The sequence below is a fragment of the Asterias rubens genome, chromosome 12 (genome assembly GCF_902459465.1).
Source record: "Asterias rubens chromosome 12, eAstRub1.3, whole genome shotgun sequence".
Lineage (NCBI taxonomy): Eukaryota > Metazoa > Echinodermata > Asteroidea > Forcipulatida > Asteriidae > Asterias > Asterias rubens.
This window is the reverse complement of record NC_047073.1, coordinates 6,773,641-6,791,697: the sequence shown is the minus strand read 5'-3', so window position 1 is coordinate 6,791,697 and position 18,057 is coordinate 6,773,641. Positions and strand designations below refer to the sequence as shown.

At 37.4% G+C, this 18,057-nt stretch overlaps 1 protein-coding gene across 1 annotated transcript in view; it reads left to right on the top strand.

Annotated features, from left to right (window-relative positions):
* The window catches only part of LOC117297638, a 44,812-nt gene that overhangs the window by 9,746 nt on the left and 17,009 nt on the right, over positions 1 to 18,057 (top strand). Inside the window, exons 3-8 of the mRNA XM_033780776.1 lie at positions 9,324 to 9,432; positions 12,347 to 12,507; positions 13,516 to 13,684; positions 15,052 to 15,166; positions 16,002 to 16,143; positions 17,592 to 17,714. Coding sequence (XP_033636667.1) covers positions 12,378 to 12,507; positions 13,516 to 13,684; positions 15,052 to 15,166; positions 16,002 to 16,143; positions 17,592 to 17,714 — 679 coding nt within the window. The 5' untranslated portion in view covers positions 9,324 to 9,432; positions 12,347 to 12,377. The remainder of the gene's footprint in view (positions 1 to 9,323; positions 9,433 to 12,346; positions 12,508 to 13,515; positions 13,685 to 15,051; positions 15,167 to 16,001; positions 16,144 to 17,591; positions 17,715 to 18,057) is intronic.

The following is an 18,057-nucleotide window of genomic DNA, read 5'->3' as shown; positions in this document are numbered from 1 at the left end:
AGTGGGAACCTTTGCGGATTGGAATTTTACGTTCGCAATGTGTGGAATTGGGAACCTTTGCGGATTGGTCACAAAGTGTATTTAGCTGTTCCGAACTTTCAGTCGGAACAGCTATTGTTTTCGTCCAGATTATTATTTTTTTTTATTATTATTATTATTAGCTGTTCCGAACTTTCAGTCGGAACAGCTATTGTTTTCGCCCAGATTATTATTTTTTTTTATTATTATTATTATTATTATTCTTTGTTTCTACCAAAAACCCATTGACTTAACACATGAACTTTCTTAATAACATAATATTAATTTACCATTATAAGAAACAAGTAAATGATATACCACATGAAAGCCTATGATTTGACTTACTTTTTAAATGTCGTTTGATTAAAATTCTTAATTAATTATTCACGTTACAGGGGTGTGAATATTTAATTAGCCAATTTTGTGACAGTCATATCTCAAGAAGTATTCATCCGATCCTGAAACTTTTTTCAGCTATACACTAGTCAGGTCCTGTTAATGTGTTTTCGACATAAAATTCTGGACGACGTCACCATGACGTCATGTAATGCACGTTTTGTGTCTGTGCACAAACACAATGTCTCTTGAAGTGTAAACAAACCCAGCTTTCCAAAACATAATTTATTCGATTAAAATTAAATTACATGTTGTACACTTCCCAAAATTGCTTTAGATTAAGATATATGTTATTGATGGTCATTTTAAAAGCATCAGAACTTATAGAAACAGTGTAATTATTTTAAAAAACCTGTATTTCCGGGGAAAGTTTTTTCAAAGATCATGGGTACGGCGTAAAACTTGATTTGAATAGTCAAAATTGTAAAACTGTTAACTTGACCAAGTCCTTATACCATTTTCGACCGGTGTTATTGCGTTTTTTTGTTCAATATAGATAGATTTCTTACGGTAACCGACTAGCACAAGTCTAAACTTGTTCCCAAAATTTGACAAGCCTGAGCATGGTGCGTCGTGGACCGGGTTCATTTCAGCCGACGAGCGTGGACGACGAAAACAGACCGCCCGGGATTTGGAATTATTTACGGGTAAAGTCACCTTGTTCGCGCCGGGGACCATTTGCCTAAACTAATTCCAGAATTTCGCGTTACGTTCGGAAATTAGACCATGACAAACAAAAACTCTTTGACAGGAATACAAAAGCAGAGATTTTATTATGCTGACGTTTCTCTGGTGGTTGAGTGGCTCAGTTTTATAGAGCTGCTTATAATAAACAGGCAAAACATTTTGCTTTACAAAATTGCAGAAATTGAGCAGAATACCTGGATTCACAACTTGAACATGAGGCATGGTTAAGCTGCTTTTTGTGTTTAAAAAGCTATTATGTAGTTTGGTCCTGGGCCAATGGCTTTTAAAGGAAAGAATCGCAGCGCTTACGTAATCAGGGAACTGTGCTTACGCTCAGCGTATTTTACAGCTTAGCAGGGAATGTGTTCTTCACGTCACAATTCGCATAAATAATTTTGCTACAGTTGACTAATTGTGCTCAACTCCTGCGAAACTTTCACTGCGAAAACAGTGAATTAAAAATTTGATTTGCATTCGCAGGAAAAACCGTGCTTTACTTGTGACAAAAGTAGGCAGGGGCGACTAGTGTGCTTTAGTGTTAAAGTCGCGACTACAAATTATTATTTGAGTCGCGACTACTGTTTTTCTCTACTCCGTTATAATCGTGTCCACACATCGACTACAAAATATGTCCCGACTACCTGTTTGGTGAACCAGTTGTGTTGCTTACTACTATTCGCAACATAATTAATATTGCCCTTGCGGCACATAGCGGTACAAATCTTGAGAATCTGTATTTTATCTCGACAAGTGTCATAGTTAGGTTTGAAGTGCGACTAGTCGAGTAGTAAATTTCACTAGTCACACCCATTCGCAACATAATTAATATTGCCCTTGCGGCACATAGCGGCACAAATCTTGAGAATCCATATTTTATCTCGACAAGTGTCGTAGGCAGGTTTGAGGTGCGACTAGTCGAGTCATGATGGGAACTTGCTTAATGAAAAAGATTCAGTGCTCTGCAGAAGCATTGAAATCTGCGCTTACGTCAAGCGAAATAGACTGCTTATAGCAGGGATTTCTTTTGTTTGTGTGCTTCCAAGTTCGCACATTATTTTCCAAGCTTGCACATCACAGTAAAGCGGAAAATGGTGATCGTAAGCGCAGACTTTGGTGGTCATGAGAACCATGTAATTTTGCCCTGTTAGTAAGGCCTACACTTCAAACATGTAAAGTCAAAAAAGATTGTTAGTACATGAGGGGAAATCTTGTGAAACTGGTCCAATTTGACTCTGCTTCACTGCGTAAGCAAAGAATTGACACATCAGAAGCGCGGATATTATCGTTTACTTAAGGCATATTTCACAGCTTAGCAGGGATATTTTTGCTTGTGCGCGGGGAAACTTATCATATGTAATCTTTGCTTTGAACTAATTGTACAGATATTTCAGCGCCTGCACAGTAAGCGGAGAATAGTGGTTGTATAATAAATGGGCAGAGTTTGGTTGAAGCAGACAGAGCCATAAAACTGGGCCGTGTTCTATAGGGGAAATTATAGCTTGACATTTTGTGACAGTTTTGGTCTCTGCGACGCACACATACAAATACAGAGTCAGATACAGACATTACGGTGCAGAAATCGTGCAATTGAAATGTCTCATAAGAGCGCCCCCTATCGGCAGGAGTAGGAAAATAAAGGAGTATCCTACAAATTAATTATGTGTTTTTAAAGACGTAAAATAATATCAAATGGAAGCTTTAGGATGTTTAGCTTAATTCCTATCATAAAACATATTAAAATTATTTATTAATTAACCACCAGTGACCCTCATATGCATATTAATTAGGAAATCTTTGCAGCATCATCTCAAGAACTTCACGGCCGACTTTTCAACTGTTTGTTTTTAAAGACTCCTTGGGGGTTGGAGATTAATTTGAAAAAACTGTGACCTCAAGTTGACCTCTACTTCCGCGTCAACCGGAAGTGTCACCATATCTCAAGAACTATACAGCAGATTTTCAAAATATTTTCAGTTATAAACTCCTTAGGCATAAAATATTAACTTTAAAAAACCGTGACCTCAAGTTGACCCCTACTTCCTGGTCAACCGGAAGTGGGACCATATCACAAGAACTACACAACCGATTTTCAATTTCTTTTCAGTTATAAACCTTTTCAGCATTGAAGATTAGCCTTGGGTTACCGTGACCCCATGTTGACCTTTACTTCCGGGTCAACCGGAAGTGGAACCATATCTCAACAACTTAACAACCGATTTTCAATTTCTTTTCAGTTATAAACCTTTTCAGCATTGCAGATTAGCCTTGGGTTACCGTGACCCCATGTTGAACTTTACTTCCGGTCTCAACAGGAAGCTCCAACATTGAAAAAATCATATCTCCTTAATCATATGTCATAAGGTTGTAATGTTTGTGAATTTTTGCAACTTCGATACACTTGCGACTTTTGAAAGGAAACGATGTACCTATAATTTGATCTTTACTTGAAGCTTGAAATTAAGCAAAATTACCGGAACAGCTCTGTGATTGTTAGTAACAATCACTATCTCTAGTTATTATTATTCTTTGTTTCTACCAAAAACCCATTGACTTAACACATGAACTTTCTTAATAACATAATATTAATTTACCATTATAAGAAACAAGTAAATGATATACCACATGAAAGCCTATGATTTGACTTACTTTTTAAATGTCGTTTGATTAAAATTCTTAATTAATTATTCACGTTACAGGGGTGTGAATATTTAATTAGCCAATTTTGTGACAGTCATATCTCAAGAAGTATTCATCCGATCCTGAAACTTTTTTCAGCTATACACTAGTCAGGTCCTGTTAATGTGATTTCCGACATAAAATTCTGGACGACGTCACCATGACGTCATGTAATGCACGTTTTGTGTCTGTGCACAAACACATTGTCTCTTGAAGTGTAAACAAACCCAGCTTTCCAAAACATAATTTATTCGATTAAAATTAAATTACATGTTGTACACTTCCCAAAATTGCTTTAGATTAAGATATATGTTATTGATGGTCATTTTAAAAGCATCAGAACTTATAGAAACAGTGTAATTATTTTAAAAAACCTGTATTTCCGGGGAAGTTTTTTCAAAGATCATGGGTACGGCGTAAAACTTGATTTGAATAGTCAAAATCGTAAAACTGTTAACTTGACCAAGTCCTTACACCATTTTCGACCGGTGTTATTGCGTTTTTTTGTTCAATATACATAGATTTCTTACGGTAACCGACTAGCACAAGTCTAAACTTGTTCCCAAAATTTGACAAGCCTGAGCATGGTGCGTCGTGGACCGGGTTCATTTCAGCCGACGAGCGTGGACGACGAAAACAGACCGCCCGGGATTTGGAATTATTTACGGGTAAAGTCACCTTGTTCGCGCCGGGGACCATTTGCCTAAACTAATTCCAGTATTTCGCGTTACGTTCGGAAATTAGACCATGACAAACAAAAACTCTTTGACAGGAATACAAAAGCAGAGATTTTATTATGCTGACGTTTCTCTGGTGGTTGAGTGGCTCAGTTTTATAGAGCTGCTTATAATAAACAGGCAAAACATTTTGCTTTACAAAATTGCAGAAATTTAGCAGAATACCTGGATTCACAACTTGAACATGAGGCATGGTTAAGCTGCTTTTTGTGTTTAAAAAGCTATTATGTAGTTTGGTCCTGGGCCAATGGCTTTTAAAGGAAAGAATCGCAGCGCTTACGTAATCAGGGAACTGTGCTTACGCTAAGCGTATTTTACAGCTTAGCAGGGAATGTGTTCTTCACGTCACAATTCGCATAAAAAAATTTGCTACAGTTGACTAATTGTGCTCAACTCCTGCGAAACTTTCACTGCGAAAACAGTGACTTAAAAATTTGATTTGCATTCGCAGGAAAAACCGTGCTTTACTTGTGACAAAAGTAGGCAGGGGCGACTAGTGTGCTTTAGTGTTAAAGTCGCGACTACAAATTATTATTTGAGTCGCGACTACTGTTTTTCTCTACTCCGTTATAATCGTGTCCACACATCGACTACAAAATTTGTCCCGACTACCTGTCTGGTGAACCAGTTGTGTTGCTTACTACTATTCGCAACATATTTAATATTGCCCTTGCGGCATAGCGGCACAAATCTTGAGAATCTGTACTTTTTCTCGACAAGTGTCGTAGTTAGGTTTGAAGTGCGACTAGTCGAGTAGTAAATTTCACTAGTCACACCCATTCGCAACATAATTAAAAATTTGTCCCGACTACCTGTTTGGTGAACCAGTTGTGTTGCTTATATTCGCAACATAATTTATATTGCCCTTGCGGCATAGCGGCACAAATCTTGAGAATCCGTACTTTATCTCGACAAGTGTCGTAGTTAGGTTTGAAGTGCGACTAGTCGAGTAGTAAATTTCACTAGTCACACCCATTCGCAACATAATTAATATTGCCCTTGCGGCACATAGCGGCACAAATCTTGAGAATCCGTATTTTATCTCGACAAGTGTCGTAGTTAGGTTTGAGGTTCGACTTGTCGAGTCATGATGGGAACTTGCTTAATGAAAAAGGTTCAGTGCTCTGCAGAAGCATTGAATTCTGCGCTTACGTCAAGCGAAATAGACTGCTTATAGCAGGGATTTCTTTTGTTTGTGTGCTTCCAAGTTCGCACATTATTTTCCAAGCTTGCACATCACAGTAAAGCGGAAAATGGTGATCGTAAGCGCAGACTTTGGTGGTCATGAGAACCATGTAATTTTGCCTTGTTAGTAGGTTTGGTAAGGCCTACACTTCAAACATGTAAAGTCAAAAAAGATTGTTAGTACATGAGGGGAAATCTTGTGAATCTGGTCCAATTTGACTCTGCTTCACGCGTAAGCAAAGAATTGACACATCAGAAGCGCGGATATTATCGTTTACTTAAAGCATATTTCACAGCTTAGCAGGGATATTTTTGCTTGTGCGCAGGGAAACTTATCATATGTAATCTTTGCTTTGAACTAATTGTACAGATATTTCAGCGCCTGCACAGTAAGCGGAGAATGGTGGTTGTATAACAAATGGGCAGAGTTTGGTTGAAGCAGACAGAGCCATAAAACTGGGACGTGTTCTATAGGGGAAATTATAGCTTGACATTTTGTGACAGTTTTGGTCTCTGCGACGTACACATTCAAATACAGAGTCAGATACAGAAATTACGGTGCAGAAATCGTGCAATTGAAATGTCTCATAAGAGCGCCCCCTATCGGCAGGAGTAGGAAAATAAAGGAGTATCCTACAAATTAATTATGTGTTTTTAAAGACGTAAAATAATATCAAATGGAAGCTTTAGGATGTTTAGCTTAATTCCTATCATAAAACATATTAAAATTATTTATTAATTAACCACCAGTGACCCTCATATGCATATTAATTAGGAAATCTTTGCAGCATCATCTCAAGAACTTCACGGCCGACTTTTCAACTGTTTGTTTTTAAAGACTCCTTGGGGGTTGGAGATTAATTTGAAAAAACTGTGACCTCAAGTTGACCTCTACTTCCGCGTCAACCGGAAGTGTCACCATATCTCAAGAACTATACAGCAGATTTTCAAAATATTTTCAGTTATAAACTCCTTAGGCATAAAATATTAACTTTAAAAAACCGTGACCTCAAGTTGACCCCTACTTCCTGGTCAACCGGAAGTGGGACCATATCTCAAGAACTATACAACAGATTATCAATTTTGGTTCAGTTATAGACTCCTTGGGCATTCAAGGTTAGTTTGAAACAACTTTGACCCCATGTTGACCTTTACTTCCGGGTCAACCGGAAGTGAACCCATATCTAAAAAAGTACAAAGCTAATGTTCAAACTTCAGTTGTAGACTCTTAGGCAATAAATATTAGCTTTGGAAAACTGTGACCCCAAGTTGACCTCTACTTCTGGGTCAACCGGAAGTGGGACTATATATCAAGATCTACACAACCGATTTTATAGACTCTTTGACATTGCAGATTATGTCATAAGGTTGTAATGTTTGTGAATTTTTGCAACTTCGATACACTTGCGACTTTTGAAAGGAAACGATGTACCTAATTTGATCTTTACTTGAAGCTTGAAATTAAGCAAAATTACCGGAACAGCTCTGTGATTGTTAGTAACAATCACTATCTCTAGTTATAATTGGAATTGGTATACTTCTTTATGAGTGGATATCACTGGATGGGAAATATTTTGAATAAATATTGCAATTTAATTGTCGTTTTACCACTGAATTCAGAGTACGGAATAAATTAACTCCTGGCAGAGTTCACTACAACAACAAATCCTTGTGTCTGCGTATTTGTCAGACCAAATAATACTTATTAACTGACCCTAGTTAAAAACGAAAAATAAAATTGTTTTACTTTTTCATTTTGGGTCAGAGGTCAAATAAAGGTTAGTTACATGTGTGACGTCAGACAAAAGCAGGTTTTTGTACCAATATTTTCTTTCTAAAAACTCTGTTAGTTTAAAATTGCTGGAAGACTCATACTTCTTGTGGGGGGACTTTCAATCTCAGTCAGTATAATGAAACAATCAATTTTAAGGTCAATTGTATATCCTAAACATGTTAAATAATAATTTTCTGTGATTAGGTTGGGTTACGTGTGTGACATTATGGTTCGTAACGTGTGTGACACCCTATGCTTTAATGCACTGAGGCAATCGACAATCAAGTAAATCAACAATGTTTAGCAATACTTGCCTCTGTGTCAGAAATGATTTGTGTGTAAATTAATGAATAATATAAATGGATTCAAACAACTGTATTGAAACAACATTATATTTTTGTTTGGAACAATTTAAATTAAAAAAAAACAAGCATTACAAACAAAAATGTACACAAACGCAATGGCAATACCAATGTCAGAGAGAAAGAGAGAAAAATTTAAATCCACTTTTGGTTTTGTCCCTCCCCCTTTGTCGAAAAATGTTGGCTAGGCCTTTGTTATACCCCTCTCTCAAGTGTAGGTAAAAAAATGTGGCCCAAAGTGACACACGGCTTATTCACCTGGGTGTGCATCACAGCGCATACCTTGTGTATTGAGGGGCATGCATGTAAGCATGCTGTCACACACGTAACAAAGAGGTCACACACGTAACTAGTGACGTGTGTGACACAATAATTAAGGCCATTATTTAAAAGTGTGTGAATTTATTGTGCATTACGTTTTGTATGCCTGGCAAAACTATAAAGTCTGAACATTATTAAAGCAGTGCTTAATTTGTAGTACAAACTTCATCCATATTTCAGTTACGTGTGTGACATGGAAAGTCGCTAAATTCTTCGTTAATTACTGACTAATTCTTATAGAAAAAATTCACATTTGGTTTAAAATTGATCTAAGTCAAGTCAAAGGCACTCACCAAACCAGATAAATGTTTATTTGATAACAGACTGAATGCCAATAATTCTCAAGTCAGTTTAGGGATAAAAAAAAAAAAATCAAAATCAACTTTATGTTAATTTATGCAAATTAGGGATGGCCGCTCGTAAAAAAAAAGTTTAAACAAATGTTGTTCAAGAAACTTCAGGTAGTGCTTTATTTAAAAAAAAAAAAAAAAAAGTTAATATCAGCAACTTCATTTTTTTCAAAAAAAGTTTCACATTTCAGAGAATGGCCCTAAATTTCCACTTGAGGTCTAGAAATCAAGCATTTGAAAGCACACAACTTGCTGTGCAAAGGTTGTTTTTTCTTCCATCATTATGTTGCAACTTCAATGACCAATTGAGTTAAATATTTCACAGGTTTGTTATTTTGTGCCAAGTGAAAAGACTGGCTTTTGACAATTACCAAAGGTGTCCAGTGTCTTCAACTTTAGTGCTCTAGTACAAATCTTGTTTTCCTTGGGGAGCCCTACTTTCATTTTTCAGTTCCGCTGTCTTTGCGTTATTTGTTCAAAAATTTGCTAAACTTATTGGAAGGTTGGCCCGGTCACACAAGCCCTGATAACGAAAACGAGAACTTCTAAAATGCATGCCCTCGATTGGTTGAATAAGCGTGGGCGTATTCTGCGTGAAGCATTTCAACTAATCGAGGGCCTGCATTTTATCAGTCTCGTTTTCGTTCTTGTTATCAGGGCCTGTGTTATCGGGCTTTTATACTCATTTTTTTTCTTCTGTGTTCTTCTGATGTTTAATTCTTTCTCGTATTTTAATGTGTTTTTATTTTTAGGCTCCATAATATATTTAAATGTTCTTCACTTCATTTTATTCATTGTGATTTGTTCTTGTTTGCAGTTACAACCAGATTTATAAACACTGGAAATGACGATACCCTGTCACTCCTAAGCTACCTGACATGTGGAATCACTTCTGATGTGGACCACCTTTCTGCAAAAAATGAAAGGTAAGAAAGGCATACAAAAAAAATTGAAGTGGCAGTAGCAGTAGCAGTAGCAGTAGCAGTAGCAGTAGCTGTAGCAGTAGCAGTAGCAGTAGCAGTAGCAGTAGCAGTAGCAGTAGCAGTAGCAGTAGCAGTAGCAGTAGCAGTAGCAGTAGCAGTAGCAGTAGCAGTAGCAGTAGCAGTAGCAGTAGCAGTAGCAGTAGCAGTAGCAGTAGCAGTAGCAGTAGCAGTAGCAGTAGCTGTAGCTGTAGCTGTAGCTGTAGCTGTAGCTGTAGCTGTAGCTGTAGCTGTAGCTGTAGCAGTAGCAGTAGCAGTAGCAGTAGCAGTAGCAGTAGCTGTAGCTGTAGCAGTAGCTGTAGCAGTAGCAGTAGCAGTAGCAGTAGCAGTAGCAGTAGCAGTAGCAGTAGCAGTAGCAGTAGCAGTAGCTGTAGCTGTAGCTGTAGCTGTAGCTGTAGCTGTAGCAGTAGCTGTAGCTATAGCTGTAGCAGTAGCAGTAGCTGTAGCTGTAGCTGTAGCAGTAGCTGTAGCTGTAGCAGTAGCAGTAGCAGTAGCAGTAGCAGTAGCAGTAGCAGTAAGAGTAAGAGTAACAGTAATAACAGTAATAACAGTAATAATAGTAACAGTAGTAATAGTAATAGTAACAGTAATAGTAATAGTAATATTAATAGTAGTAATAGTGTGAACTTTCTAGATGTGACAATAACCAAGTCTCCTAATGGCCTTGTCACAGATGTTTACAGTAAACCCACCGACACCCACCAGTACCTTCTCTCCAATAGCTGTCACCCTAGTCACTGTAAGAAGGCAATTGCTTACAGTCAGGCCTTACGTATCAGGCGTATCTGTTCCACAGATACCCTGTACAAGAGGCGCTCATCAGAGCTAAGGAAACACCTTGTATCTAGGGGACACAGCGAACGTAGGGTCCAACTTGCTATCAACAGGGCTCTCAACGTACCTCGTCATACTCTGTTGACTAACACGGGAGCTAAAAAACCTCCTACCAATAGAGTTGCTTTGGTCACCACCTTCCACCCCAAACTACCCAAACTTCCCTCAATTCTCAATAATAACATGCCTATACTTCACTCCTCCAGCAGGTTACACTCAGCAATCACTGAGGTTCCCATGGTTGCATTCCGCCGCCCTAAGAACCTTGGTGACATACTAGTCAGGGCCAAACTTCCCCCAGGTACAGTCCAAACACAACCCCCGACAGATATACTGGGCTGTCACAAATGTACCCGTTCCAAATGCAAAACGTGTCTGCACATTAAGCCCTCACTTAAGGTGAAGAGTCATACCACTGGCTCTTCATACAACATCAAGACCGACTCTGAATGCAGCACGTCTAATGTAGTCTATGTCATATCATGTAAGAGATGTGGGCTACAATATGTGGGAGAGACTAAGACCAAACTTAGTCTTCGCTTTGCGAATCATGTCTCTTCCATAAAGACTAAGAAACCGTACCCAGTCTCTATCCACTTCAACAGCCCCAATCATAGTGTCATTGATGTTGAACTTCTGGTGATTGAAGCTTGCAATGGTGATGACACACACCGCAAGAATAGAGAATCACACTGGATTCACCAACTCAAGACAGTCAAACCCTTTGGACTTAACATAAACACTGGTGTTAAATAACTTCTCATTACCCTCCACTTCACTTCTGCCTAAGAACTCATATGTTGTATATATTCTGTACATAAAATATAAATTAACCTAGTTTAAAGTTGTTTTTATAAATTCATCACTGTAACTATCTGATGTAAGTAACCCCCCCCTTTTTTTTCCACAGGTCCCTCATACCTATTTTTAAAATCATCATACCTTTGATCTTGCTATTCTTATTAATTGACCATTGTTAGTTGCATCATGATGCAACCTGCTCTCTAATCCTACCCTTTCATGTCTCCCTCCATTGTTGTCGAACAATACATTTACCACTTTTATGGTCCAGTAACCCTTCCTTTCATTCTAAACATCCTTTGTCCTCGCCACTTCACTCCTATTGGTTCATAGCCCCCAATATTGTTTCTGAAATAGGAACTTTGATTGGCTGTTATTTTCCCGCTTCTTTCTGGATCCTTTCCTTAATCCCTTTCCCCCTCTCTTTTTCTATAAATGGATATGTATTTGTTTGTACTTGTCTTATGCCTCTGAAGAAGGTCCGGATTGGATCGAAAGCTAAGGCCATCTACCCTATTCATTATTTTAATAGTAGTAATAGTAGTAATAGTAATAGTAGTAATGGTAATAGTAATAATAGTAATTGTAATGCGCACGTATCCACCCTGCTGGATGATCTAAGATTAAGTGGTAGAGAGTTCCAGATGCGTGGTGCAGCTGAAGAAATAGACCTGTCTCCCCATGAGTGTCGAGACTTGGGTTCAATGAGAAAAAGCATGGAACTTGATCAAAGATTTCTTGATGGAGTGTAAACTTGAAGAAGTTCAGAAATATAGTGGGGAGCCTTGCCATTAAGTGCTTTGTGGACAATAAGCATCAGCTTGAAGATGATTTGTTGAGAGATAGGGAGCCAGTGTAGTTGTTTCAGAATGGGGGTGATGGAACAGCATTTCTTAGACAGTGTCACAATGCGGGCAGCAGTATTTTGAAGGTGTTGAAGACTGGAAATGTGGTTGTTAGGAAGACTGTAGAGAAGAGCATTGCCATTGTCAAGGCAAGAAGTAACAAATGCATGAATAACCTTCAATGCATGAATAATAAACCTTTGTTGTCTGCATCTTTTTGTCTTTCAGTTTTGTCAAATTAATTTTAGCAAATTAACAAAAACTCTGTTAGTGTTAGCTTGGCCCTTACATGATGTGTACCAATTACCTTAAAGTCAATGTTCTTTTATCTGCAATCTTTTACTAAAACATTGAAACTTTGAATGTTATTTTTTGAGCAGAGATGTTGATTTTGTCCATCATGATGGAGAGATGTATGAGATTCTACCTAGCTCAGACGTAGATTCCACACCTAAAGAGCAAACCGATCACTGTCATGTCAAGCAAGATATAACCAAGAAGAGAAAAGCTGTATTCACAGCCGACAGAAACTTCTACTCTGGTAAGGATACTAAAACTAAAGTTCATTTCTTAAAAGTTTACCATTGTGCACCACCAAGCGCTTCACATAGCTAACCCGCATCACCAGAACTTAGGCAGTATGCAGCGTCAGAGTCCAGCTTTCTCCAGAAGACGATCAGCGCATACTGATCCAAACGTCGAGTTAAAACCAATGGTTCTTTTCAGAACCACCCCAACTCATTTAGAGATAGTCATTACTTAGTGTTACAGCAAACCTTACTATATAGTTTACAATTGTCATTTAGCATTGTGAATGTTGCATGTGATGAATAAATCACAATGAAATTCAAAGCATGATTGTGTATGTAGGTGATGAAGGCCCAACAGGATGCTGCATAAAAGCTGTTAAGCAATTACCTTGACAATGCGCTGTATTTTTTACCGTGTGAGGGCGCTCACAACATTCCAGCTAAAAAAGCTCTAAGCATCGCCATCAACTCAAGGGGAGGCCTAGCACCAACTACTGGCTGGAAGAGACCTAGAGGCCGCCCTCGATCATCCTGGGCCCAACAACTTGGCCAGCCTAGCGAAATTGAACACATGTGGCATGAGGCTGTAGCATGCAGACACAGGAGATCGGCGTGACAGACCCTTGCTGTCTCTGCGGTTGGCTCTCTGCGGTATACTAATACCACCACAGACATATCCAGCATGGACAAGACATTTAAAGGACCATATAATCCACCTCTAAAGCAACTCAAAACTGCAGGACGAATCAGGTATACCCCTGCAAGTGATACGAATACTAGTGAGAGGGCCCTCACACGGTAAAAAATACGGCGCATTGGTTTGGTGTATAATTAAACAAAATGGAATGTGGTCTTTTTGACTCATGCTGAATTCCTTGTTGGGTATTGCAGAGCTGCCAACTGTAGAAATTTCCCTGAAAATAAGCTAATCTGCTTATGTTCTAATAAACACATTTTAAAATCTCTGTGATAATGGAAACTTTCCCTTTACAGTCAATGTATTTTTCTCTTTGTCATAGCTAATGACCTTTATTGTGAAAGCATCTTATCAGTGAACGCCTTGAATAACTTGGTGTCTCAGCAACATCCACAGATGGTATGTTTGTGTTGTCATTTGACTTCCAAAGTGCTCAGTGATCCTTTTGTTAATTCTTCAGGCTCTCATTACGATGAGATGTCCATATTTTGGTAAGAATATTTTATTTTAAAAAAAAATGTTGTGTGTTTTGAGGGCTTATGTTTATTAGCTGTACCAAGTCCGACCTACTGTAGGAACTAGGTATTGTTTTTGTCAATATTGTTTTTATTTTTATTATTTGTATCATTATTATTAGCTTTTGTAATCGTCAAGCTTTGTTTTTTTATTGTTCTTCTTTCATTTCCTAAAATTGTATCGACTTTACCTGTAATTTTTCTAAAAGCCCTTATGTCCCTTCTATTAGAGTTATTAAAAATTAGCCAATTATATACCATGTTAAAGCCATTGGACACTTTCGGTAAACAGTATTGTCCAAGGCCCTCGCTTCGGATTCCGCCAATCGTGAAACTTTTTTTCAGGTATACCACTTGTTTGACACTGCAAATGAATTTTTCTGGCATGAAAAAACGGACGACATCATTATGATTTCATCCATCATGTGTTTTGTATAGTGTGTGTATTAAGTGAAAGTATTTTGTTGGTCACAAATACAACTTTTCAAAATAAGTTAAAATTACCCAATCTGTTTTCAAAATAGCCTAATTCCTAATTTTATTGATTTGCTTAATACCTAATGAATTGTGGATCGTGGTTTTTACTATTTCTCAGGTTTCATACTTTTTTTCATGTTTTTACTGTTGTTGTTTATTGATAGTTTTATTTATTTGTATTCCTCATCCAGTCTTGTACATGTTTGTTTTTTAACAACATGTTGTAATCATACTTGTGGACTGCCTGTGGCTGTAGGATTGTAAATGCTTCATCAAACCTTGCTGTCATCTTCATTCAGGACCAGTGCTTTAGTTGCTTTTAGCCTGTACCGTGTGTCTAAAAAAAATATACACTTTTGAAATGGCTGCCGATAAGAAAATATATGATTCTGGGGAAAAGGTTTAGATGTGTGGATAGCTTATGGATTCAACTTTCATATGACACCAAAATATCCAAAAATAATTAATGCTTGGGTGAGCTCCAAAGGACTTACCTCTCACAAATTGGAAAGCTAATTACTGTGCAACCTATTTTCTTCAAACCCTTTACAAAAGTGAGCTGTGCTCACCCAATCATGAATTTATTTTGACTTTTGTGTGTCCTATGAAAGTTGAGTCCATAAGCTATCCATACATATAAACCTTTTTCCCCAGAATCATATATTTTTTATTTGGTAGCCATTTCCAAAGTGTATAGTTTTTTTTTAAAGACTCCCTGTATGCCTACAGGTAGTTTTATACATATTTATTAAATTGTTTTCCTGAGCTGAACTTTTGTTGGCAAATATTGTTATTGTACTTTGTGAAATGGCCGAATGAAAACTGGTAATAAAACTAGTCTGAATTATCTATCTATCCTTGTTTAGGAATGAGAAACACTTCTCAAAAGATCCTACTCCCAGTCTATCCGATGATAACTGGTTGACAACTTTCAGCATCTGTGCACCTACTGGCCCTCAACTGGATAAACAAAACAAACAGGTTAGTGCAAAACGCAAAAGTGTTCAATAATAAAAACTTTTAAAACCGCAAGGGCAACTGACTGGTTAAATTTAAAATTAATTATGTGTATGCACGTACACAGTTGTGTAATCAACCACTAGTCATGACTGTACTCAAGTCTCTGACATGTCTAGTATTAGGAAAGATTTACAACGAGTCACAGGCCGCCATTTTTGAGTCATTAATAGGGAATAAAAGGTTAGCGACGAGTGTGATAAAGGCCAGAGCCGATGCGAGGGCCTTCATCGCACGGCAACAACCCTGCAAGGTTTTAAACGGACGTTTAAGAATGAGTCACTACTCTTTTATTCCCATTCATAAATGCCCTTTTGTTAAAAGACGTTAAAAAATACAATTATAGACACTTTCACTATTGAAAATTTGAGGTTTGAAATGTTTTTTTCAAAAACCTTGTGAAGAATCTGTTTGATGCGCATGGGTTGTGTGTACGCGCGTGCGCTTAGATTCCGCATGCGCGCTTAGATTACGCACTGTTACTATAGCCATGAATTGCGGTTCGCGTGATAATCTTGCGCGCCCGACACGCGGAAGCCAGCTTGTTATAAACAGTTCCAGCTGGTCATTATCAAAGGTTTCAACACCCCCACGTGACGCGCTCTCCACCGATAGGAGTAGAGAAACTGTCTGGGACTATTTATGAATAAAGTTTTAATAGGCAAGTTATTTTATTGAATCGATAAGTTCAGCAATGATGTTGATTATATCCACTTCCACAAATTATTTTGAATCTAAAACTGAGTTGATATCAATACAGAAAGTAACGGTTGTAAACTAACTTGTTATTTTATTTCAGGATGTTTTTGTTGAGGAGACATTAAGCGGCATCCAGATGAGTTTGAGTGTCATAGAATATTGTGATCACCTTAAATGTATGTGTGAGATGATAAGTGATCAACAAGGTGATTGTGTGCAACTACTAGACAAGGCAATTGTAGGTGAGTGCCAGGTTGTAATCTATCTAAGTATCTACATGTGTATCTATCTAGCATATATATGGCTCCATAGGAGTTCCTGAATGATGTTCCTGGCCTTTGTTTTCTTTTGTAAGTCCTTGTTTCTGACCCTGTCCTTTCTTGTAACTCCTACCATGATCCTCTCCATTGCTCTTTCTGTGACTCTAAGTTTCTTCATTGCAGTTGTAATCATTGCAAATTAATGTATCTTTGCGAGGTCTTTGTCTTAGTGTTTAAAATTTTAAAAAGGTTTCGAAGGAATCAGTCGCTCAAGACATTTTCTAAATTCAGTCTTAAAAGCAGTAGTCACTTGTTCATTGTCAAAGTCATTCTTCTCACTAGGTGTATCTCAACATATGCATAATATAACAAACCTGTGAAAAATTGGAATCAATTGGTCGTCGAAGTTGAGAGAGAAAAATGAAAGAAAAAACACCCATGTCACACTTTGTTTTGTGCTATCAGATACCTTGAATTTGAGACCTCAACTGAGGTCTCTTATTAAATTCAAATATTTTAGTGAGAAATTGTAATTACTTGCTTCTCAAAAACTACAATGCTGCCGAGGGAGCTGTTTCTCAAAATGTTTTTTTTTTTTACTATCAACAGCTCTCCATTGCTCATTACCAAGTCGGTTTTTTGCTATCAATTACAGTTCCTTTAATGGGCTTCGATACCTTTTGTAGATCAAGTTTTTAGCTATGACGTGAATTCCTGCTCACTGTGAATGATAATATGTATGTGATATGAATTACCTGTAGAACTTTCAGCTTCATTATAAACATCAGGTTTCTGATAGAAAGAGGGTAAAAATCCCAGAGCAACGTTGTCAGGGGAGTCGCAGAAACCAGTTGAACATGCTAAAATAATTTTTGTCTCACTGAGACCAAAATTATTTTTGTGACACTGTTTTACTCATTTTTCAAAAACTAAAGCACCTCAGGGAAGCTTTCTATCATCATTATCCTCAAACCGTGTCAGTTTAAAGTAAATCTGTGGACATTGTGTTTTTTGTCAGACATAAAGTTAACCCTTAAATCAAATTTAGTTTTTAAGATTGGAATTTAAAGTCTTTATCTTTTGGATGAATGAACGTAAAATGAGGAATGAGTCAAATATGCATGTTTATAGCACATTTATGTTGTTATTTTTTTTCACCAGTGGAGGAGGAATTTTATTAAAGCTACTTTAATGTACAAAGCTACACAAACTATCGGTAAAACCAACTACTTTTAGAACAATACGTAAAGAGAATAGGCAAATGGCAAAACCAGGAAATGTTGTGTTAATTTCATTGATCAAGGATGTTGTATTTATACTTTGTCAGGTAGTTACATATAAGTACATAAATCGTAGGCCAATGTTTGCACAGTTGTTTAAATTTAGTGACATTTACATTTATTTTAGCAATTTATTTTCTTTTATTCCAGAGCAAGAGATTAGTGGTAACTTAAACAAGCTTGCTGGATCGTCACAACTACTGAGCATTAATGTAGAAGGGTTTGAAAGAACTGTAATCAACGAGCCTTCCTTTAAGAACTTTAATACTGAAGGTAAAACTACACAAAACTCAAATCAAATCAATTTCATTTCATTTGTTTTTTTAAACCTCACGTTTAAAATCATGAACATTGTTTTTTAGTGTGCATCAACGATAGAAAACACAAAATTTGAAAAATAGAAAGGAGGAACTATACAAAGATTAACAGAAGGAAATACACAGTGACATAGATATTTACAACCATCCTATCCTTCTTTAGGAGAGCATTCCTGAGAGACCAATTTATTTAGCAACTTATAAAGGATTACAAGGTGCTGCTGCACACCCAGCAGCCATTGAATAAAATACCATTTTCAGTGAATGATTTCCCTTGTATAGCAGAGCAAACCAGCCGC